At 40.2% G+C, this 24868-nt stretch overlaps 1 protein-coding gene across 3 annotated transcripts in view; it reads right to left on the bottom strand.

Annotated features, from left to right (window-relative positions):
* The window catches only part of LOC140477354 (TPR and ankyrin repeat-containing protein 1-like), an 84413-nt gene that overhangs the window by 16393 nt on the left and 43152 nt on the right, over positions 1-24868 (bottom strand). For all 3 annotated transcript variants that reach the window (XM_072571075.1, XM_072571073.1, XM_072571076.1), the window contains 11 exons: positions 24690-24860; positions 22949-23194; positions 22579-22752; positions 16600-19461; positions 13944-14143; positions 12148-12285; positions 10976-11116; positions 7290-7446; positions 5372-5460; positions 3341-3444; positions 1915-2047 (listed from right to left, as the gene is read on the bottom strand). In XM_072571075.1, the coding sequence (XP_072427176.1) occupies positions 1915-2047; positions 3341-3444; positions 5372-5460; positions 7290-7446; positions 10976-11116; positions 12148-12285; positions 13944-14143; positions 16600-19461; positions 22579-22752; positions 22949-23194; positions 24690-24860 (4415 nt within the window). The remainder of the gene's footprint in view (positions 1-1914; positions 2048-3340; positions 3445-5371; positions 5461-7289; positions 7447-10975; positions 11117-12147; positions 12286-13943; positions 14144-16599; positions 19462-22578; positions 22753-22948; positions 23195-24689; positions 24861-24868) is intronic.

Raw genomic sequence — 24868 nt, 5'->3', positions numbered from 1 at the left:
TGGATCCAATTTACCAGATGGCCCCGATTCCATGCGGTCTCATTTTCTTAACTATTCTGTTGTGTCAGACAGAATCAAAAGCCTAACTGAAGTCCATGTAAATAACATTAACTGCATTAACTGCTCCCCCCCCCCCCCCCCCAACCATAAGATTCCCCCCCTCATTCTTCTAAATTCCAATGAATATAAGCCCAATTTACTCAGCCTCTCCTCATAAACCAAACTCCTCAACTCCGGAATCAACCTAGTGGACCTCCTCTGCACCCCCTCCAGTGCCAGTACATCCTTTCTGAAGTAAGGAGACCAAATCTACACACAGTACTCCAGGTGTGGCCTCATCAGCTGTACAGCTGTAGCATTAAGTCTCTGCATTTGCCTTCCTAATTACCTGTTGTAACTGCAGATCAACCTTCTGTGATTCATGCACAAGGATACCCAGGTCCCTCTGTAATTCAGCATGCTGCAACTTTTTACCATTCAAGTAATCTATTTTGCTATTACCTCAACCAAATTTATGACTTCACATTTACTAACATTGTATTCCATTTGCCAGACCTTTGCCCACTCACTCAATGTATCTATGTTCCTTTGCAAAGTTTCATAGTCCTCTGCACACTTTGCTCTGCCACTCATCTTAATATCATCAGCAAATTTTGACACCGTACATGTGTCTTTGCTTCCTGTCAGTCAACCAATCCTCTATCTATGCTAATACCCCACCCTTAACTGGGAATGCCCCAGAATCCAGCGAAGTTTGGAAAATTACTGTCAGTCCACCTGCTATTTCTCCCACCATCTCTTTTTAGTACCCTGGGATGCATTCCATCAGGGCCAGGAGACTTATCTATCCTTAGCTCCATTTGGTTATCCAACACTAACTCTTCTGTAACAATAAGTTTCCAGATCCTCACCTACCTTAGTCTCTTCGTCACTTACTGGCGTGTTATTAGTATCCTCCACTGAAAAGATCGATGCAAAGTACCTGTTCAATTCCTCAGTCATTTCATCATATCCCATAACTAACTGCCTCTTCTCATCCTCTAAAGGACCAACATTTACTTTAGCCACTCTTCTTTGTTTTATACATTTACAGAAACTTTTACTATCTGTCTTTATATATTGTGTGCTAGTTTTTTCTCATACTCTACCTTACTTTTCTTTACAGTTCTTTTTGTGGCTTTCTGTTAACCTTTAAAGTTTTCCCAATCTTCTAGATTCCTGCTGTTTGTATGCCTTCTCTTTCACTTTAACAGCCAGCCTTATTTCTTTCAACGCCCATGACAGATTATCCCTCCTCTGTCAGTTCTTCCTTTTTACAGGAACATACTTTTGCTGAGTACTTTGAAAAATTATTTTGAAGGTCCTCCACTGCTCATCAACTGTAGCACCATAAAGTCTCTGTTTCCAGTCTACTTTAGCCAGGTCCTCCCTCATTCTATCATAGTTCCCCCTTATTCAAGTACAGGACCCTAGTATTGGATTTTATCTTCACACTATCCAGCTGTATCTTAAATTCAACCATACGGTGATCACTCCTTCCAAGAGGATCACTGATTATGAGGTCATTAATGATTCCAGTCTCATTACATAGGACCAGATCTAGGATAGCTAGCTCCCTCGTCCATTCCATTCCACGCTATTCAAGAAAACTGTCACGGATACACTCAATGAACTCCTCCGCAAGGCTACCCTGACCGAGTTGGTTCAACCAATTTACAAGCAGATTAAAGATGCTGCAGCATACTTCTCTCCGAATAAGATTATCGGTCAAATCGAAAAAACATAAACCCTGTCCCACATGCAAAAGTTTTTTTTTGCAGTATCTGACCAAGCAGTACAAAAAGGGGTGGTCTGGAAACTATTACTGTTCTATCAAATAATACAAAGAATACAGAAGCAATGGTGATCACATGCCTTTCCTAATTTCTCAAGCAGTTCTGCACAGAGCTTGTACTCCTTTGCATTTCTCAAACACTTCATTGACAGCTTTGGCACTTTGCACTCGAGGTAAGTCTTCGCCAACTGGAGGTATTCAATCTGAATTTCCCTAGAATGAGTGGAAAAAGAAAGCTTTATCGTAAACACACTTCCATTTTTGCAGAAGAAATCCTTCATTAACTCAAAATCTGGAAAATAGGCAGTACCCCAAATTTACATTGTTTCTCTCAGCTGCATCTTGATGAGCATCTGCATATTAAAACTACAAGGTGTTGAACTAGCAAATGAGGAATATTTATCAATCATTTATTATTTTACCAAATTGTATAAAAATGTGTGACCAAAAATTGATAGAGGTATTCCAGATCTTGACCTACCTGGCCATGGAATACACTTCCAAAGTTTCTTGTTATATCTGAAATCTGGGATCTCCCCCATCCCTCCTATTTCTACAGTGACAACCACAGCTCCCAGCAACATGCTCAACTGTTTCACAAAGCAGAGACATTTCGAAAGACTCAAATACAACGTGAGGCACAAGGAATTTTGCTGAATGATAGTGGGAATTGGACAAATAATCACATGCGGAATAACGAGAGGAATAAAGAGCAGAATGAGGGCTGTCAAGTCCCACGTGGAAAACAAAAACCACAAAAATTGCTTTGAGAAGCAAAGTATTAAACAGTGTCAAACAGCCAGAACCAAACATGGCAGCAAAGGCAATGAAGCAGATTTCCAATCCATGCTCCTGCCTGACATGTCCCATTTCAAAACATATGTTCAAAAAAAGTACTGAGCCGATGTATTAACAAAGCTCTAAGACCTATCAACCTGAAATGTTACTTTGCCTCTACACATCTGTCAGGCCTGCAGATTAATCACAATATTTTCCAGCCTTATTTCAGATTTCCAGCACTTGCAGTATTTCACTTTCGTACTACGAAAGCACTTAAGAGTCATAGAGATGTACAGCACAGAAACAGATCCTTCTGTCCAACTCATCCATGCCGATCAGACATCTCAACCCAATCTAGTCCCACCTGCCAGCACTCAGCCCATATGCCGCCAAACCTTTTTATTCATATACCCAGCCAGATGCCTTTTAAATGTTGCAATTGTACCAGCCTCCACCACTTCCTCTGGCAGCTCATTCCATACACGCACCACCTTCTGCGTGAAAAAAGTTGCTACTCTGGTCTCTTATATATCTTTCCCTCTCACCCTAAACCTATGCCCTCTCATTCTGCACTCTGCCACCCGAGGGAAGAAACTGTCTATTTATCCTACTTAGGTACATTATGAAATTTATGTCTCGTCTTGCTTCAAAATTGCATTGGGTTGCAAGTAAAATTAAACAATAGCAATAAAACGCTGCAAAAGCTACACACCAAGGATATCTTACCTCTGACTTCTTTTTTTGACCTGTACATTGAGAACAGCATCATGTGCTAGTGCCAGTTTCTCTTTTTCCAAATCTCCACCTTTCTGGTAGCACTTGGCAGCCACCTAATAAATTAAAGAGATTTTTACAAAGCATATAGGAACCAGATAACTCGTGCAAACTTTGTTATAAACTAGCTTTATGTGTATCATTCCCATTTTATTAAAATAGCTATGTGCATTAACATGGGAGAAAGTGAGGACTGCAGATGCTGGAGATCAGAGTCGAGAGTGTGGTGCTGGAAAAGCACTGCTGGTCAGACTGTATCCACGGAGCAGGAGAATCAATGTTCAAGCCTAAGGTCTTGATCAGGAATTTGCATTAACATACTCAACACTAACTGCCTCAAATCAGCAACAGAAACATTACTTCCTCAGATAAACTCTGGATGTAATTCTGTGGAGGGGACTGGTTGTTTAGCTGCCCACGACACTAATGAGATTACTCTTATACTTAAATCCTCTTGCAAAAAAGGCTAATACAGTACAACCTCGATTATCCAAACATCAATTATCCAAATTTCAGATTATCCGAACAAGATCTCAAGGTCCCGTTACATCAAAGAGGCAAGTGAATTCGGATGACTGGTACTGAAGAACATGTGAAAGCGCTGCCAAAAATAAAGAAACACAAGTACCTAAGGCAATGGCAACTGGATACTTTTTTACATAAGGGTTAGTTACACAGCTGTTTGCAAAAGGAAGTGCTTTATTCCCGTCACTTTACTGGGTCATTCATGAAAAAATGGCAGAGAAAGTAAATGCATGTGTAGGCGGTGCTTCTGTTTTTCTATCACAACACTGAGTTCAGCAGAAACTGACAAACGCTCTTGTGATTGTATGAGCTGTTCGGGACCTTGTTCAATGCTGGGATTTCCATATTAATGTGATGGCAAAGGTTTAGTTCTTCTCAGTTTAACCTACAATTTGCAGAATACAAATATTAGTTTGTTTAAATAGCAGACTCATCAAAATTAGACTTAAACAAACTCTGGTAGAGCACAGTATTAGATCAGCATGGCTTCCTCTGTTTATGATCAGATCAGTTATCCGAATGATCAGTTATCTGAACAAAATACTCCCCGCCTATCTCGTTCGGATAATCAAGGTTGTTCTGTATTCCATCAGCCTTCCTAACTACTTACTGGACCTGCCTGTTGACCTTCAGTGACTTAACAGTGATGCCCAAGTTTTGTACATCTAAACTTTTCATATCCTTACCATTTCAGAGGCACATCTGTTCCCCCAGCAAAGTAGATAACCTTACATTTCTCCACTATTGTTGCATCACATAACTGTTCAGGTCGGCAGAAGGGGATCAAAACGGATCTAAGTTTTGTAATCCGATAATTCGTATGTCTCTACGAAAAGAATGTTAGCTAGAGAGTGTGATAGATAGAGCATGAGAGCGTGAGCAAGAGCGCAAGCGTAAAAACTGTCTTGGATATTTGACTTTGAAATTGGCTTTCTGAATGGGAGGCCAGAGCCTTATTCTTAGGTCTTTGCCTTTGCTTTATGTTTGAGCTTTTTCTCAAAGGAACCTCTTAAACCATGAGCTGGGGGGCGTGGTTGTCATTCCGATCTGCTGTGGTTTGGGAGCTTGGATGCTGTTAAATGTTCTCCCTCAAGGCTGTCCTCACTGTAACATTTGAACTTCCATAGGCCCAGGAAATCTGGCTGAACGCAAACAAGGAGAGTTTGAGGCTTCTCGCCTCACAAAATATTTAAAATCCCCACCCTCCTTCTGGGATATGGCTGGTCACTCTCCTCAGTAAAATGCAGAAGTTGGGTGGCTTGGACCCAAATTCCAGACACCGTTAGATCTTTCGCACATTTGATCTTTCATGCATATCCAAACCCACCTGTTCACCCATAATGAATTTCATCCATCCCCCGCTCCCTGTGGGATTCTGAAAAATCCTGTCAGGCCTGCTTACCTGGTCATCAGCCACCAGCTAGGTTTCATATTTCAACCTAAAAACTTTGATCTCACCTTCCAACACTGATGTTTTGCGAAGTAGTCACCTCTTTCTGACCATTCTTGCATCGTTGAGGCTTTTACAAACATGCTGTCATCAAGCTCTGAAAAAAGAACATGGGAGTTTAAATAAATTTTAACTAACTTCATTCTGGTAAACTATACCTAATTCTGAATGAACACAGCTAATAAAAAATGCAAGCTGCTGTTGTTGCAAAATTTGCACTCATCCAATTTATAGAGAGCAAAAATATAAAGCATTGCTCATTTCAGATGGAAATGAAATATTGCATTCAATCTCTGTCCTGTTAAAACATAACCATAATTTGCCACAAAATCACTTTGGTTTGGTTGGTAGAGCTTTTGCTGTGGCCAGAGATTCAAGCCCAACTCTAGGATGTAAAAAGATAACCTAACAGCCAATGCAGTACAATGTTAAAAACTTAAATTTCTTACCATTTTACACTATAATCACACCACCCAAAGAGTTTAAACTGTTTGCAGTTATTTGGCTAGCTCACTCATGATCTGAGAACTGAAGCCACCATGACTGAGTAAAGACAGGAGCTTGCAAAGTAGGGTTTCTCTCTCTCAACTTTGTCAAGTAAAGTTTAAAATGTCATAGAGTCATAGAGATGTACAGCATGGAAACAAATACTTTGATCTAATCTGTCCACGCCGACCAGATATCCCAACCCAATCTAGTCCCACCTGCCAGCACCTAGCCCACATCCCTCCAAACCCTTCCTATTCATATACACATCCAAACGCCTCTTCAATGTTGCAATTGTACCAGCCTCCACCACTTCCTCTGGCAGCTCATTCCATACACGTACCACCCTCTGTGTGAAAAAGTTGCCCCTTAGGTCTCTTTTATATATTTTCCCTCTCACACTAAACCTATGCCCTCTTGTTCTGGACTCCCCGGCCCCAGGGAAAAGACTTTGCCTATTTATCCTATCCATGCCCCTCATAATTTTGTAAACCTCTATAAGGTCACCCCTCAGCCTCTGACGCTCCAGGTACAACAGCCCCAGCCTCTCCCAATAGCTCAAATCCTCCAACCCTGGCAACATCCTTGTAAATCTTTTCTGAACCCTTTCATGTTTCACAACATCTTTCCGAGAGGAAGGAGACCAGAACTGCATGCAATATTCCAACAGTGGCCTAACCAAAGTCCTGTACACCCCAACATAACCTCCCAACTCCTGTACTCAATACTCTGACCAATAAAGGAAAGCATACCAAACGCATTCTTCACTGTCCTATCTACCTGTGACTCCACTTTCAAAGAGCTATGAACCTGCACTCGAAGGTGTCTTTGTTCAGCAACACTCTCGAGGACCTTACCATTAAGTGTATAAGTCCTGCTAAGATTCGCTTTCCCAAAATGCACCTCACATTTACCTGGATTAAACTCCATCTGCCACTTCTCAGCCCATTGGCCCATCTGGGCTCTTCGCTGTCCACTACACCTCCAATTTTGGTGTAATCTGCAAACTTACTAACTGTACCTCTTATGCTCGCATCCAAATCATTTACGTAACTGACAAAAAGTAGAGGGCCCAGCACCGATCCTTGTGGCACTCCACTGGTCACAGGCCTCTAGTCTGAAAAACAACCTTCCACCACCACCCTCTGTCTTCTTCCTGCGAGCCAGTTCTGTATCCAAATGGCTAGTTCTCCTTTTATTCCACGAGATCTAACCTTGCTAATCAGTCTCCCATGGGGAACCTTGTTGAACGCCTTACTGAAGTCCATATAGATCACATCTACTGCTCTGCCCTCATCAATCCCCTTTGTTACTTTTTCAAAGTGTTTGAACAAGCTTTTGAATCTTTAGGTGCATACATTGACGGTCTAAATTTTAACACTGCAAACTACCATAAATCTCTGGCTCTGTTCGGTACTTTTAACATCTCTACTTTCATACCTCTGTTCTCATCTGTTTTGACAACTCTGACAAAATCTCGGTTGATAAAATATTTGAAGGCTGGGTCACGTTTCCCTTTGTTTTCATCGAAGATCCACAAATTGACCCTTGCTCTTGTGAAAGCGGTGTACAATTGTTTGAGTTCACAATTCAGCAACTGATGTACAAAAAGAAATTAGCATTTTGATTAGAACTGACGCCAACATTCATTTTTGAGTCTGCACAGCACAACAGATTAGTCATTGTTTTTATTCAGCTGTGACAACATAGTTTAAGATTTTAACACCAGCTTTAGAATAAAAATAGTTTGAGTTTTATTCCTTTCACCATGATGTTTTTCTGAGTTGCTCAAGAATTGTAGGAGGGACAATTTAAGAAAATTAACTTATATCTACTAGTAGTTACATACTTTAAAACATATTACATAATTTGAGGGACTTGCTTAAGATTTCAAAGGTGACTTCACTTGTATTTACATTAAAGTCAGAAAACACAACAGAAGCTGTCACTTGAGGATGCCAATTCCAATAGAAGGCGCTGAAGTGTTACAGCCTGCAGACCAATTATGCTGCTCTTAACATGAAGGGGGCAGTCAGTCAATCTGTACAGATCGCTGCCTGAACTCTAAAAACTTGTTTGTGAAAGCAACTTCCTTGTTATAATCTACAAAAATCAGCGAGTATCCTATTCTTCAACTTGTCAACTTCTACTTTGTTTCTTTTCCAGTCTATTTACTCCTGCTCATTTGCAAAATGCTTTGCCCCATATATAAATACCTCTGTTTCTGAAGATGCAGAATACTATACACTGCATAACTTTATCCCTGCTAGATGGCAACTTGCTCCAACAACAGGCTACAGAATGCAGGCAGAGCATGACGTGTCGATACTATGGCTTTAAGAGGTATATTTTCTCCGGGGCTTTTTTTAAAAAAGAAATGTTGAGAGTAAGTACTGAGCAGTCTACTCAAAAGCCCATAAAATAAATACATTGTGAGGCTTTGGTTTTTAAAAAAAAGTTGGAATAGAAGCAGCCTGAATGGGTTGGATCAAACTCCCCAGAAGCCACGATGTTTAGTTTTAGTGTTTCAGTAGTAGTTGGTGGGGTCTTGAAGCTGGTTTGGAAGCTGCAGTACATCTCTCCCTGCTCCTCTTGCTCTCTCTCACTCAAGAGTTTTCTCCTGCGCTGGAGAACTGCCTGTGAGACAGTCTATTTTTACTAAATTTTCCTCTGCCAGAGAGTGTATTTATGGGATGTTATTACATTTAAACATTTACAGTTTAGTATATAAATAATCTATTATTGTGTTAAGTTTTCCAACAGAGTTAATTCTTCCAATTTTTTCTTTCTTTTGTATTTTAACAATAGTGCATGAATAAAGTGTGTTTTGCTTCAAACCAGTTGGACGGCATGGTGGCTCAGTGGCTAGCACTGCTGCCTTACAGTGTCAGGGACCTGGGTTCGATTCCACACTCAGGCGACTGTCTGTGTGTCACATTCTCCCTGTGTCTACATGGGTTTCCTCCGAGTGCTCCAATTTTCTTCCACAGCCAAAGATGTGCAGGTTAGGTGGATCGGTCATGCTAAATTGGCCATGATGCACAGGGATGCGTAGGTTAGATGCATTAGTCAGGGGACATGTAGAGTAAGAGGGTACGGGTTCTGTGCCTGGGTGCACAGAATTACATGCATGCACCGTTGGGATGCTTGCTGTACTTGTTTAAACTTGGCAAGAGTGTACAAAATGTATTCAGCTCTCTTGTCATACAGGTCCAAACACTATTTTTATGCAACAATGGATGGCAAACTGACAGATGCAAGTTTCATACCGTTCAAGTCTTACTGTATTTAGACATGGACTACTTCAGTACTTCAGTCACAAGTGGTGCTGAACATTGTGCAATCATCAGTGATCTTCCCCATTTCTGACTATGATGGAGAAAAGTCATTCATATAGCAGTTGAAGATGGTTTGGCCTAACTTCTTGAGGAACTCTTGCAGTGATGTCCAGTGCCTGGGATGGTTTACCTCTAACAATCATAATCCCCTTCCTTTGAGCTAGGTATATCTCCAAACAGCGGAGAGGTTCCCTCCAATTCTCATTGATTTTCATTTTGCTGGGGGACCTTGATACCACACTCTGTCAAATGCAACTTTGATGTCAAGGTCAAGCACGCTCATATAACCTCCATGTTTGACCCAAAAATGTAATGAGGTCATTTCAGTACCTCTAGCAGAACACAACATGAGCAACAGTAAGCAGGTTATTGTTAACCTAATCTTCCTTCATAGCACTGCTGATGACACCTTCAATCTCTACTCCAGGTAAAGAGTAGATTCATACGTGTTAATTGTCCAAGTGAGGTTTCGCCTGCTTTTGTGTTCAAGACATGTCTGTGCAATTTTTCACATCTTGGAGACACTAAGGACTGCAGATGCTGGAACCAAAATCAATAGATATGGAGCTCAAAAAGCACAGCAGATCAGACAGTTTTCCACCTTCACTGGGTAATGACAGTGTTGTAGCCGTGCTGAAACAGCTTGGCTAGTGACATGCAAGAGAGCACTAGTCTTCAGTACTATAGCTAGAATGTTGTTGTGACTCATAGACTTTGCAGTATCAAGTGTTTTCAGCCCTTTCTTGTTATCATGTTGGAGAATTAGATTGTCTGATGATAAGCATCTATGATGCTGGACCAAGTTACCCTCTGTGACAAAGCTGCTCCTTTAACAACCTTATGTTGTCCTTAGCACTTTTTCCCCATTGGAGGTCGTAAACGACACAGACTTCAAAAAGTCTGGGGTGGAAGGGTCTTGGGGCCAATTTGATAATATATAACATACTGCATTAGGCAGAAGGCTTTCAAGTTTTATAAAAGATCAATGAAAGGGGAGTGGCCAGTTCTCCCAGCTCAGCTTTTCTCTGGTTTGGTTTGGTTATTCCTGAAGGGATTTTGCCCAAAACGTCAATTCTCCTGCGCCTTGGATGCTGCCTGACCTGCTGTGCTTTTCCAGCACCACACTCTCGACTTTAGCACAGTAGTGTTGTGAAAGCTGGTGGACCCAAAGAAGCAGGTCCATACTGATCTCACTCTGACTTCTCTCTTGTAAGACCCAATGTTTGATTTTACCTTTTGTGCCATGGGGGCGTTTATGGGGACTGTTGCAAGTATTTGGAACAGCATCATTAAATCGGGATGATCTGTTGAGTTTTCTGATAGATTAAGTTATTTAGTATTCTGTTCAATTTTGTGTGTGTTTCATTCAGTAATCTTGTAAATAAATTCTGTTTTGTTTAAAACTAAGTGGTTTGACCAGCAGTATTTCTCCTGGAATAACCACTTTACACCTGCTAAAAACAACTAGCAAAGTTAGGGTCTGGGCTACTTGCTGGAAGTGTTTTGAGGGGTTTCGCCTTGTCCATAACACCCTCCAAGCCACACAGCATCCTGATTCGGAACGATATCACTGTATCTTCAGTGCTGCTGGAACAAAACCCTTTCGAACAGCACAGAGTGCACTTGCAGCACAAGGACTGCAGTGGTTTAAGGCAGCGACTCACCACTGCATTCATAAAGGCACTGAGGGATTGCCAATCAAGTTTACGCTTGCCAGCAATGCTTTCATCCCACAAATTTATTTTTTAAAGTAAACTATTTTACTGCATTGTATGAGAAAACTTTTACCTTGTGCAGTTCCATATTGAATTCAAGAGGTCTGCTTTGTGCAGCAATGTCATCCATTGATTGTTCCAGTATTGGCCCATATTTTTCTTTTGACAGAGGTGAAGGTTGAAATGTGGAGATGACCCTCCATTCTTTATCAGCCTGAAAAGTGTCAAACACAGCACATTCTTCAAAAGGAATTTTCAATTAAAGCACTCAAAAATATTGTTAAAATTCATTTTATATTCTCCTCAGTTCTGCAAGCGGGCATCAGAGCCGCCCCGCATTTGCCACGGGACTATGCCTACATCGGTAAAACTATAGGAATTCATTTTGTGTTTTAAGCGGCAGCTGCAGCTTAAACCCACAGAACTCAGCAACTGCCGGTCCGCCCACGTGACCGGGAGATGGGAGCCAGAGGACAGATCAAGTCCACACTAGGCCAGACACTAACCATGGCTCATAGACCAAAACTCCGGAGTTAATTAATATGGAAACCCATCTCCTAATCAAATCAAGAGACTGACTGAAACACACCCATATTCATCAATACAGAACCATCCTGACACAAAGGACAGGCATCCGCCAGACAGGAACGAACAGACTAATACACACCAGCACCCCAAGGGAAAAAAGAGGGACTCTAGCCTCCAGCCCTCAGAGAGAGAGAGACAAGCAGAAAGTACCCGGACCCGTTTACATAATCCAATTAGCACCCTATTGTGTGTACACTGCAACTCTCCTGGGATGGCAGAAAACCCACCATTTGCACCTACTCCAGTGATGATGGGGAACTATCATCCCATTCACACTCAAAATCCTCACATCCTGACAAAGAAAGGTATATAATATGTAGCAGCGCGCGGTAACAGCAGAACAGCCGAGATTCGGACCTCGGTTGGTCTCTGCTGGTGTTTCTGTATCAATAAACGTTACCGATTGTTGAACTGCACTCTGGGCTCGGACAGATATCATTTCATCCGCGCTAACAGTTCCCAATCTAATCCTACATTCTCTGCTTTCCAGGTTGGTTCCATTCAGGCAAGATTTTTTTTACTGACCTCACCAGCCTTAACCACTAGATTTGCAGCTGGATGGAGGCAATTAAAACAACAGAAGTTATCTACCCCCATCCTCATAAAGAGATCCCCTTCCCTCTTAAATTGAAGCCTGTTCCATTTCCGAGCAGTTACCTCAGAATCAGTGAAGAAATTGTAGAGGAGGACATCATCGAATTCCAAACCTTTGGATTCATAAATTGTCAAAACCAGGGCCAGGTTAAGTTCTTCTGGAATTGCTTCCTTTGCCTTTTCATTCGTGACCAGAATAACCTAAAAGTTATGGTGTAGTAAGGTTAACGACGGTGATTCAATTTAACAAGATCTATGTCAACGATGACGCAACCTCAATGCAGATAATCTTGCAATGCTCACTTATATGACAAAGAAAGAAATGGAGTTGGCTTCGTTTTGTTCTTAATTCATTCTCTGGGTGCTGTTTCAGGATTTTGATCCACTGATGATCAAGGAATGATAATATTGTTCCATTTCAGGATGGCGCGTATTCAACAATAAATCAGTTAGATCAAGATAATGGAAAAAAAACATAACAGAATCCTTAGTGTCCAGGGAAAGATAACCATCCAAACTAAAGGTGACATGGCCTTTGAAGCCAAAGAGAATTATAGGAGTTAACTGTCATCTATATACAGTGCAACCTCAATCATCCGAACATCAATTATCCAAATTTTGAATTATCCGAACAAGATCTCAAGGTCCCATTCGGGCACACTGTTTGCTCACCGACTGGGAGGAGAGATCATGAGAGGACGTGGTGGAGAGATTGCGAGAGGACGTCTGCGAGGAGTCATGGTGACAGGGCCACACTGGCTTAAGTGACAACTGCCTGGCCCGCCCATGACGGTGGTGCATTGGGGACCTTGGAAACAGTTTGTCCCTCCTGCCCTTCCTTGCCACATACCCTGCCCACAAGCCACCGATCACCGATCGATGCCAGGCAGCCCGACAGCCAGCCTGATCTGTAAACTGTCGCGCATTCCTGGCGGGAATGTGCGAGTGACATGCTGAAGGGAGAAGGCACCTTGCAGCGGGGGTGGAAGGGAGTGTGATCAGTTATCCAAATGATCATTTATCCGAACAAAATTCTCCCTGCCTGTGTCGTTTGGATAATGGAGGTTGCCCTGAAGACAAATGGGTTTCCAGAGATTGACCTATCTGCACTATTAACTCTTGTATATATTGAGAAGAGCTCCTGGTGGAATATCCAGTGAAAGGTGTAGTGGTAGGATTAAAAATGATACCTTCAAATCAGATCATTAAGGGTTAATTGGAGATGACAACGGGCAACTGAAGACAAGTGGAAAATGACTGGTTTAGTGCGAGACAGTTGTTTCAGGTGTTGGGGAATCATGTGACACAGCCACCTGGAGGATGGTTTTCTGCAAAATGGAATGTGAGGCAAAGTACTGAAAGTACTTTAGTATCAGGGACTCTGCAATACTGTTGGATTCCATCTCAGACTGAGATCACGAGCAGTGCCAGAAAACTGGAGTTCTCCGGACCAGCCTTCATAAATTTGTGTCCCCTCAGTTTCTTTCTATTCTGTACAGACCTCTCACGATTTTGAATACCTCTAGCAAAGCTCTTAATCTCCTTTTGGAAGGCTGTCCTAACTTTTCCAATCCAGTTTCATAATTGAATTTTCTCATCCCTAGCTCTTCTGACTGGTGCTGAGTACAGTTACTCTGCAACATTACTATTGGACATCATGTCAGTACTCCCTATAATTTTCTGTCTCTGCCCAAAGGAACCTAAAAATACCTTGCTATTTCAATTTCTGATCCCAATTTTTCCTTCTATATGTTCTATAATTTTGTTCATGGTCTAAACAGTTCATTTACATACAGAACACATCAAATGAATTTCCTGATTAAAATATGCGTGATAGCATTAAAAGTATAAATACAAACCTGATGAGCACCAAATTCTATTGGCTGGGATTTCCGCTTGTTTCCCCTAAGCAAAATAGCCAAGTCACTGACACTACAGGACTCTAGAAGGGAAGGTTTAGGTCCATCAAAGAGGCCAGAGTCTCTTGGTAAGCGATCAAAGGACTCTGGAAAATAGTACTGAAGAAGATCCACTACACCGGAAGCCAAATTCAAAATTCCTAAACATACACAAGAAACTTATATTAAGCAACAGAAATCACACCAAAAATTAAAAATGTTATATTCAGTTTGTCAACATCTAAAATAATGCTGTCTAATAGGCAGCATGGTGGCTCAGTGGTTAGCACTGCTACCTCACGGTAACAGGGACCCGGGTTTCGAATCCAGCCTCAGGTGACTGTGTGGAGTCTGCACATTTTCCCAGTGTCTGTGTGGGTTTACTCTGGGTGCTCCAGTTTCTTCCCACCGTCCAAAGGTTAAATGAAATGGCCGTCCTAAATTGCCCATAGCGTACAGGATGTTTAGGTTAGATGCATTAGTTAGGAATCATGTAGAATAATAGGGTAAAGGAATGGTGGGTTACACTTCGGAGGGTCAGAGTGGACCTGTTGGGCCAAGTGGCCTGTTTCCACACTGTAGGGATACTGTGAAATTCTGTAAAATACGTTTGCCACAAAGTGGTTAGGAGACTGCAAATGGGTCTAAATCTATCTTTAACGACTGAAAAAAAAGTCACCAACATATACTTTGTTGATATTATCTCATATTTCATATTTGCATGATATCTTTAATCCTTTTGTGCATTCTTTGGTAAAACATTATAATGAAACATTTAATGCCCAAGTGGTTTATAATCATGTCTGTTTTGCTTCTTTAGTTTAATGTTCATTTGCTGCTTACTGGCCTTATGGTAACATCAGCAACACTGCATAAGAGGGTGCTGTGATTATAGTCAGTTTGTCCAATTGGAATAACCACTCAAAGCCATTGCAAGGTAGATTTGTATTAAAATACCACATATATGCTATATGCAGCAATGAGACAAATGAGCAGATAATCTGTTTTAGTGACACTGATTGATATACAAATGCTGACCTAGACACCAGGGAGAATGTCTCTGCATTTCCTTAAAACAGGAATGTGGGAATTATACATCACCCGAAAAGTTAAATGTCTCAGTTGAGAAACAGAAACTTCAGTGTGCCCTAAGTACTACACCAGAGTTTCAGCAGAGATGCTGTGCTCAAATCCTTGGGGTTTGGCTCGCCTCCAACCCTTTTGAATTGGGAGCGAAAGTGCTACCACTGACCAATAGCTTTCAACTCTGTCAAGTGCAATGAATAATAAGTAACTCCAAAAGGGCATGTCATGACAAAAAGGTAGGTAACATTCATTGATTCAATACAACACATAAGATGCCATTTGGCTCAGAGTCCTGTCAGCTTTCTGTAAGGGTATCCCATTTCTCTGTGCAATCATGTATGTTTCTGACAATGACCATTCAATTTTCTTTCATAATCACTGATTATCTTACTTTCCACCACTCTCATTGGTCGTGGGTTCTATAATCATTACTACTAACTTTTTAACAAAAACATTGCGTGTATCTTTTGTCCAAAATTAAATCTGTCTCCTCGTACGTGAACCAATAGCTCATGGAAATAGTAAGTCTCTGTCTACGATTTGGCTAATAACAAATGACAAAGTATTGTGACAATGGGAAAAGTATTGCCTAAGCACAGTACAATTATCATTCATATTAGCATGGTAGTTACCTTACTGCTTTTAGGGATCTAGAGTTATGGTTCAGAGAGGTGAGTTCAAATCCCAGGACAGCAGCTGAAAGCATGTGAAAGCATATGTGGGTAATACTTTTGATTTATAATCATTACAGTAGAGGTTGAACGGATTAGAGAATTTGGACATAGCAGGACTCCACAACTTGTTCTGAGAGTGCTGATTAGACATTCTGATTTGGAGAGGTTCAGTGAGATGAACATTATGAACCACATCCATGGTTTTGTTTAAAAATACCTTCATAGGACCTTTTATGTTTAATCATGGTAACAGGCAAAGCTTAGCTTCACTTCTTAGCTGAGTGACAACATCTTCAACATTTCAGCACCCCTTCAGGACTAAGTTGAGAAGCATCAGCTTAAGTCTCTCGAATAGGATTTAAAACCAGAGGATTAGATCAATTATGCAGATGAATGAGTTGTGGCAGATAGATTTGAGTGTAAATGTGAACAATGCATACAGGTACAGGAAATGGGAATTATACACTCAACAATGAAGTGAAATACTGCTGGCAAAATGTGAAAATGCAAAATGTTCAAAAGCAATCATCCATCAACTCTGGAAGCATTTGGTCACGGTAAAGCATCAATTAAAACAACTCAGAATCCAAGATATACACAGGTATATTAGACACAGATACAAGGTGAAACCAGTTTGTAGCTTGGCATGTAGTTTGATGCCAAAAACCCTTAGCAAGACCTAAAACTTTCAGGAAAGAAGGGCCAGAATAATTCTAAATGTGAAGGAATTTGGTTACGAAGTTGCCAATTAAAACGGCAAAAAATTTGTAAAATTCTCGCTTTTTTTAATAAACAAAGATTTTATATGCTTATTTGCAGTTAATTAATTTAATCAAACAACAGACTGAAGGAAATACCTGAATGTGATCTGTAGTTCTGATGAAGTTGGTAAATTCTGCTAGGCACAGCTACGTTGCATTGTTTCTTTTCATTTTGATTGGAATCGTGGGCATAATAAAACAGGGAACGCAGGTCACTGAAGCGGAAAGCAACCCCCTTCATTATGCTTTGAGCTGTGTCACCAGTAAGGAACATGGAATTTGGGTCATTGATGCTTTTCATGAGGGTGGCAAGCTCTGCTTGGGTAAAGTCCTGTATTTCATCCCCATAAAGTTCATGAATAGACCACGGCAGTACAGCTGATTTGGATAATCTCAGTGATATGCTGTACAACACATCCTCCTCATCAAAGTATCTAAACTGTGATTTTATCTGCTGGTATAAGCAGAAGAAACGGTAAATTTCAGATCTGTCTTCCTGGAAATTTGGTGCCCTCTTCTTTCCGAGTTTAATGTACTGTTCTTCTGTAAGGCAACCTTGAGGACTATTTAAAGCTTCAATAGAACCCTTCAAAAAGGATTTGATCTCTTTCCACACTAAAGCTGGATTAAAGTGAGATTTGCCTTTTACCATTTTAGGCCAAAGATCCCTTGCAAATACCTCATAAGTCACAAAGATGCGGGGATCAGATTCTTTGGTATGACTCTCTGCAACCCTACTTTCATCATCCAGAAACTCTCCTTCATTCTCCTCTTCTTCATCCTCGTCGCCTAAATCTGGTATTGACATATCTTCTTGAACAGACCAACCCACAATTGTCCGTTTCAGACTGCCGTCTTCATTTCGAGGGAAAAAAGGGTGTGGTAAGGACGCGTCAATTAACAGCAGCAATTGCTTGGAGGTTAGGAACAGGGGAAAGTTCTCATCCTTAATGTCCTGAAGTCTGTAAATAGTAGCTTCCAGAGGTCTGAAGTGGCTCGTAGCTTTGGTGGACTTGCTAAGCTCTATAAAGTTTTTCAAGACTTCCTGGCACAACACATGGTTTTTGGTAACAAAGATTTGATGAAAGTGTTCAAGTTTATCAGCATCATCTGGACTCACTTGACCTTCATGGTCATTTGTCAATTCACTGTCACAGCCATCAAATGGCATTCCATTCAGATCCGAATCACAGCTTTGGACCACTGATTCAAAATCCTCCTTTCCATTTACATAATCACAGGAACCTGTTCCATCATCTATCATTGCTGATTCTTTATCATCGTCATCCATCACCCCTGTTTTCCACTTATGCCATACCTGCCGCACCAACCAGGGATTTCCAATTTGTGTTTTCTCCCAGTAAAGTTGGAAGTGTTTCCAAAGTCTGTAGAGGCAGCAAGTAGTCTTCCCTGTTCCACTTCGGCCAATCAGAATGATTGCCTGTAGTGGTTTCGGGACAAGGTCAATTATTGCATACTCCAACTCGCCAACTCTAAAAGGGTATTCAACTCTTTTCTCCAGATTAGTAAGGATATTAAGAGCCATATTGGTGCTAAAGCTATGAAATTTCATTATATTGTACTCTGTTTCCACTGCACTAGCAGGTGGGAAGTATTCAGGTACTTTTTCCTTTGGTTCTTTCCAATCGATACATTCTACAAAGAATAATGGGATTCTTTTTTGGACATTTAAATTTGAAGTAAGCACAGCTTTGTTTATTCCTTTAAGTTTCTTGCGGAGGATGCAGTTTTGTCCACGGTCATATGAACTGCGGATCATATCCAATGCTCGGTTGAGTTTATTGTGGTCTAGAATGATATCCCAGATTCGAATGATCTCACTATACACCCTTCCTGTGACTCTCTCTTGAGGATGAGAAGAAAGCTCAGATTCAAAAATTTTTTCTGGCTTTTCACTGCAACGAGGTGAAAAATCCACTGCGAGTTCCCAAAGCATTCTTGCTCCTTTGTCAAGTTTAGCTTCGTAAAGCTTGATGGGGCTGTTCAGATGTTTGAGTGGCTTTTGGAGGCTCTGAGTCCATTCTCCGTTTCCAAGTTGCTGAATCACCTTTACAATTTTTGTTTTCATCTGCTGAGGTACATCTCTGCAGCTGAGCTTTTTTAATAACTCTGATGTACATTCAATCTCCCATGTCATATTGTCAAAATCCAGGTCTTGCAAGTCGGTCACTTCTTCAGGGCCTGGATCTTGCTGCACAGAACAGTTTGAATGCTCTGTGGTCTCATTTAACATCACAACTTCAGTACTGTCAGTGTTTTGTGAAGGACTAGTTTTGAAAGCTGAAGTTGTCGATTCCAAAGTCTGAGCTGAATCATTGAGAAATGTATCAGAAGTGGGTAGTTTGGAAGAGCTTGCTTCTATTGGTATCTCAACCACATTAAACTCTTGAATCATTTTTCTAATTTCATTCACTAGGACTTCTTCCACAGTCCAAGCAATGCTTGATTCATCCCTTGATTTCAGTGGATGTCCTTCTAATTCCACTTTAAAAGTTGCTTCAAAAGGACCATTCATTGGTGTTTGTCCGTCAGATTGTGAACTCTCCGACTTCTCGACCTTTTGCTGAGAAGGTCGCTTTCTGCCTATTGCATTCTTCACATTTCTTGAAGTTCGTGACTTCTGGCTCTGGTCATTTTGTTCTCTCTTCTTTCGATTTTTTGATATTGCTTTATTCCACAGGATGAAACGTGGGTCATCTTTTTTGATTTTGTACATACATTGTTTCCCTTCCTTGTTTTTTATCTTGCTGTTGATTTCAAACTTGCTTAGAAGATCCATTATTTCTTCATGATTTTTAGAGTAAGGTTTATGAAATATAATGTGCAGCAAGGTATTTCCATTGCTATCCTGACAGCTGGGATTTAGATATGGATAATGAGCTGCATCAGAGCTATACTTTTCCAACAGATATTTCAATATATGCAAACCAATCTCATCTGCAAGCAGAAAAGAAAAAGATAACGAAGATAATTTAATACTTAATAATGCAGAATGCATCAATATACATCACATTATAGCATAAGATGGTCTGCAAAAAGGTCTGCACCGATATTATTCACTCCCAAGTACTCTGAACTCATTCCTGTTCACAGTCCGTACACTTTTAAGGATTGTCATTTTAAAGTAATTATTTAATTCTCTTTTCTTAGCATTTCTGGACTCTGATTCAACAACGCACTGTAGCAAGAATTCAACATTCTAAGTATCCTCTGTGTAAAGGGATTATCCTTTCCATTTAATACTTCTTGTGATCGATCTTAAACTTTCGACATTCAATTGAAATTTCATTAACCAGCCAATGAAATCCAACACTATTTAGTTTATTGTGATTTTTAAAATAATCTTGAAGACTTCTTCCAAGTTACCAGTTCCAGCAAAAAAAGTCCTCGACTTCTTATCATCACTTCTCATAACAATAAACACTTATTCGTAGCAACAGTCACAGGAACTTGTTAGAACTTCTATCCTGCTTATATTGGAGAATCTAAACCTACAAAAAGTCTGACAATGGCAGTACAGCTTTGCTTCATATGGATGAGCAGTAATCTGCCAGGGTTGGGTCAGCCTTGTCCTGAAAAGTCAACACCCTTCCTATTTCTTCCAGACAGCGCTATGACTTATACCACAAACAATTTATGGAAGAGAGGGCACGGTGGTTGTGAATGGGAGGGGGTAAACTCTCCCATACTGTTTTTAAAGAGATTCAACAAGAATATGGTGAAGTAATACATCAATTTCTGGTTGAAAGCAGGAATGTAGTGAGCTGGTAGGTAAGGTAATGCCATGAACAATTTCCCAGAGTTACTTTTTTGATTTAATGTTCAGTCTTTCTTGATATAAATTCAAGGATTAAATGTGTCCTGGGATTGTGATGAAAAATTCCCCAGAAACAAGATTTGAAATATCTTATTAAATGCATAGTAGGAAAATGAATTTTTCTGAATATAGTCATACTTTTGTGGTGTGAACCAAGTTCGGCCCTTTCTACACAAAAGGTAAATTCCCCAGATGTTGGAAGTCTGAAATAAAAACAGAGAATGCTGGAAATACTCAGTAGGTCAGGCAGTAGCTGTGCAGAGAAATACAGAGTTAACATTTCAAGTCATCAGAAGAGAAGAAGGAGTCATTAAACCGGTGCAAGAGAGCTAGTGTCAAAAAGAACAGATGAGAAGTTCTGTGAGAGGATTAAGACCTCAGGAGATTAAATAACAAAACAGCTCACAGCGTTTAAAGAAAATTGTAACAGATATCGGGAATAAACGCTGTGCGCAAATAAGACATGAATTGCAGCATAAAACCATCTGAATGTGACATGAAGGGATCATGTCTAACACAGCAAAATGAAAAAAAAACAGAAGATGATGGAAGCAGTAGTTATGATTGAAAGTTATTGAACTCAATGTGTACTCCAGAAAGCTGTAGAGTGCTTAAGTGAAAGATATAATGTTACTCCTTGAGCTATGCTCAGATTCACTGGAGTACTGTAGCAGGCTATGGACAGAAGGTTAGCTTGAGAGGAAGTTAGAGGATTAAAATGACAAGCAACCAGAAGCTTAGGGTTGTGCTTATAAATTGAACAGTGTGTTCCGCAAACAGCTCACCCAATCTGCATTTGTGCATGGAAGTTACAGTACATTAAATCGAAAGAGGTAGGAACAAATCACTATTTTACTCAGAAGGAGTGTTGAGACCTTGGACAGTGAGAAGGCAGGAGGTAAAAAAAAATCGGGTGCTACAACTTCAATTACAGAGAAAAGTGTACTAGGAAGTGCATTAGGTTTGCTGGTGATGTCTGGGAGTACACTAGGGTATTATGAAAGGAATGGACTCCACAGAATGCGAAAAGAGCAGGTCGGGGGAAGGTATGTTTGATAGTTATATCACTGTGGCATCAGCAAAAATGGTGGAAAATAATCATTGAATACAGAGGGCAGAAGGGAAAGATAATGAGAACTCCAGTATGGCTCTGAGAGGGAGGAGAAGAGGTAAGAACAGCAGTGAAATCCCAGATATTGCAAAGCAATCAAAGCATGCAATAACACACCAACATCTGACATGTCCTGCATACTTCAAAAAAGTGGAGGTCTAGTATAATCAGTTCATTCATTTTGAAATATTGCTGGATTTTCGCTCTGGGAAAATGTTCAGGACCATTTTTACATCTCTTTAAATCAAAGAACTTCTCCAGTGGAAGTAAAAATATATGGTTCCAGAGGTTTTTATTTGGTAGTTTAGGCTAGACCAGCAGAACCTTGAGAAAAATGGCAGAGATTCAGCGTGATCTCCACCAGAGTAACTCTGCAACAGAATTTCAGGGACATGAGTGTTTAGAAGTAGAGGGCAGTAAATGCAATTCTAGTCAATTCTGAATTGTAAAATCAAGCAAGAAACAAAATATTATCACATGTAAACATACACAATAATTTAACTGTAGAATTTTTTGATAGATAGCAAGAAGGCAATTCTGACGTTTTCAAAACATCTGCGTTCAGGTAACAGAATCATTATAGCACTGAGGCCACTCGAACACTCATATCTGTGCTGGTTCCCTGTTTACCAATTCACTTAGCCCTATTCCTCAGTGCTTTGCATGTAAACACTACTATTTTCTTCATAAGTACCTGTCCAATTTCCATCTGAAATTACTGACTGTCTCTGCTTCCACTACCTTTATGGGCCGCATGATCAATGTCATTAGTACTCAATGTATACCATTCTTAGTACACACTTGCAAAACTTTACTCAGAACTTATCCAACTCGTTTATATGTAAGAAAAGAAGCAGGGATCTTAACGTTGACCCTTGGAGAACATCACTGTCCATAATCTTCTAATTTTAAAAATAACTATTCACTGCACCTCAGGTGTTTTCTGTCTTTAAGCCTGCATGAACCTCAATTTGCTTTACCAGTCTGTCATTTGGTATTTTGTCAAACACAATGTGGTTTAAATTCCTTTAAATGTATTTCTGCATTTTATCAGAAGTGATGAAAAGTTTGTTTTTATAATTCTTGTGAAGTAGACTTAATGAGAAGTTGGCATTGGTAGTGAGACCTTTCTTGTCGAGAACAATACAAACTGCTGCATGCAGAGGTGTGTCGCCTGGAGTGAGTGAAAGGTCCTGTGGTTTCGCTCCATTGATCAAAAACAGATGCACAAGTACAAAATCCTCTTTTTTCAAAGACAGGCATATTGGACTTTCTTTAGTGCTAACTCCACAGGGAGAAGCTGCAAAAACAAATGCAAGACTGGATCAGTAAATGTAGTGGAAAAGTTAGAAAGGAAAGACACTTAGGTTTATATTGGCTCTTTTATGATGTCAGGATGTTCAATGCATTTTATAATCAACTAATAACTTTGGATATTTATCAAAGTTGTAATGCAGAAAGCCACAGAACAAAAATATGTCTGCAGCTTAACCTACCTCCATAGTCCATTAAATTCTGCAGAAGCCATTCTCTGTTCTCTTGTTGGTCAAGATTACAAGTGACAGTGCAAAGATCCAGATCAGAGAGGTCACATTTCAGAACTGGCTGTTTGCTTTGCTTTTCATTGCAACACCCAGTCAGTAACAGCAAAGTATCATGCCACTTATGACGGCGAAGAAGCTCTTTGATTAAGCTGCTTGCAACCTTGCACTCAACATTCTGTAAAATGGCCGTGTTAATCTCTGCAAAATAACATAAAGGCTATTCTTCTGGAAATAAGAAACAAAATGCAGCTAATCGCAAAATAATAAAGATCAAAATACATGAGGAAAAGTGTCAGTTCCATAGTAGTTGGGAGGTGAATAAAATGGACCAATGTTTACTGGAATTTAGGTCAATGAGACATGATCTATTTAAATATTGGATGTTCTCAGTGTTTTTGGCAGGGTAGGTACAGATTGGTTGTTTCCCTTGCATGGAGTCTAGAAGAAGGGGCACTGTCTCAGGGAAAAAGGGGTTAACCATTTAGGATAGAGATGAGCTGAATTTGGTTTTATTCAAGTGTTCAGAGTATCTTTGGACCCAAACTCTGAGGGCTGTGAATGCTCTGTTGATAAGGACAGTAAGGCTGAGATCAATAGACTCATCAGCACAATACTTCCATTATACCATATAGTTAAATCCAACAGCCAGAGTATATCCAACTAGAGGTTGTGCTCTGTTGATTTGAATAAGGTTCTTCCCAGCTCTCTACTTATTTAAATATCACAGTTAATTAATCTTACTTTCTGCATGACTGGATCTATTACTATTTAATGATTGATACTACAATAAATGGGTTAGTTTGCTCACTTGTACAGATGCTTTCAAAGAATTACATTTATCTGTTTGCCTTAAAAACAGACTCTCTCCACCATTGATGTATCGTGACAGTGGTGCATACCATCTACATGATACACTTCAGCCAGCTCATGATGAAGTCGCTGTTAACAGCAACTTCCAAACCCATGAACGCTTATCACTTCAGGCAGCAGACACTTGGAAACAGCAACTCTAGTAAATTCCCCTCCAAATAACACGCCATCTTGACATGGAATTGTGCCATCATTCCTTCACTGTTGCTGGGTCAAAATCTTGGAATTCCCTCCCTATACCTGCACCACATGGAATGTGGCAGTTGAAGAAAGCAGCTCACCACCGCCTTCTCATGAAGGAATAGAGATGGGGCAATAAGTGCTGACCTTGCAAGCCAATCTTATAATTCAGGAATAAAAAAAATTCCTTGTTAGCTACAAAAAAAAAGGTTTACTTGAATTATCAGTAGGTTCTACAGCAGCACGATATTAAAACTTCTGCCATCACATGAGTGGATTCTTAGCTGGCAAGAATAGGGGATTGAACATTCCAATCCCCTATTCTTGCCAGCAGGTCCAGAATTTCACAATTACAAAGATAGGGCCAGATCACTGGGAACTCACTCCTGAACTTTCTTGACATCAAAATTCTTGCCAGATAAAAACAGTCAATAATCATAGATTCAGCCACCAATATTTTATAAAACATGGAAGAGAAAATGACCTCAAGTGTGAAATAACAGAGCAAGAGAATTTAATCTGCTTATCCTAGTTGCTATAGGTTCTGGATTTCCCACAGTCACAAAGTTTAAATATTAGATTTTAAAAAATTGTAATTCAGTTTAGTGTCATGCTTTGTTTATATTTAAAAAGGAAGTCCTACCTGTCATGGTAGACAGCTGTTGTAGAAACACCTGGACTTCGGTTTGGGCCATCAAGTTTTTACAAGATTCCTCTCTTTCGGAGTTGCAGAATTGTACAAACTGCTCAACAGCCTCTTCAAATGTAACAGCAGCACAAGCAGATTTACCCTCTTCCATCTGGTTTGCTGATTCTACACAA

This window comes from Chiloscyllium punctatum, chromosome 5, assembly GCF_047496795.1.
Source record: "Chiloscyllium punctatum isolate Juve2018m chromosome 5, sChiPun1.3, whole genome shotgun sequence".
NCBI classification, from domain to species: Eukaryota; Metazoa; Chordata; class Chondrichthyes; order Orectolobiformes; family Hemiscylliidae; genus Chiloscyllium; species Chiloscyllium punctatum.
The sequence above is the reverse complement of the archived record's forward strand: the minus strand, read 5'-3'. Positions and strand labels throughout refer to the sequence as shown.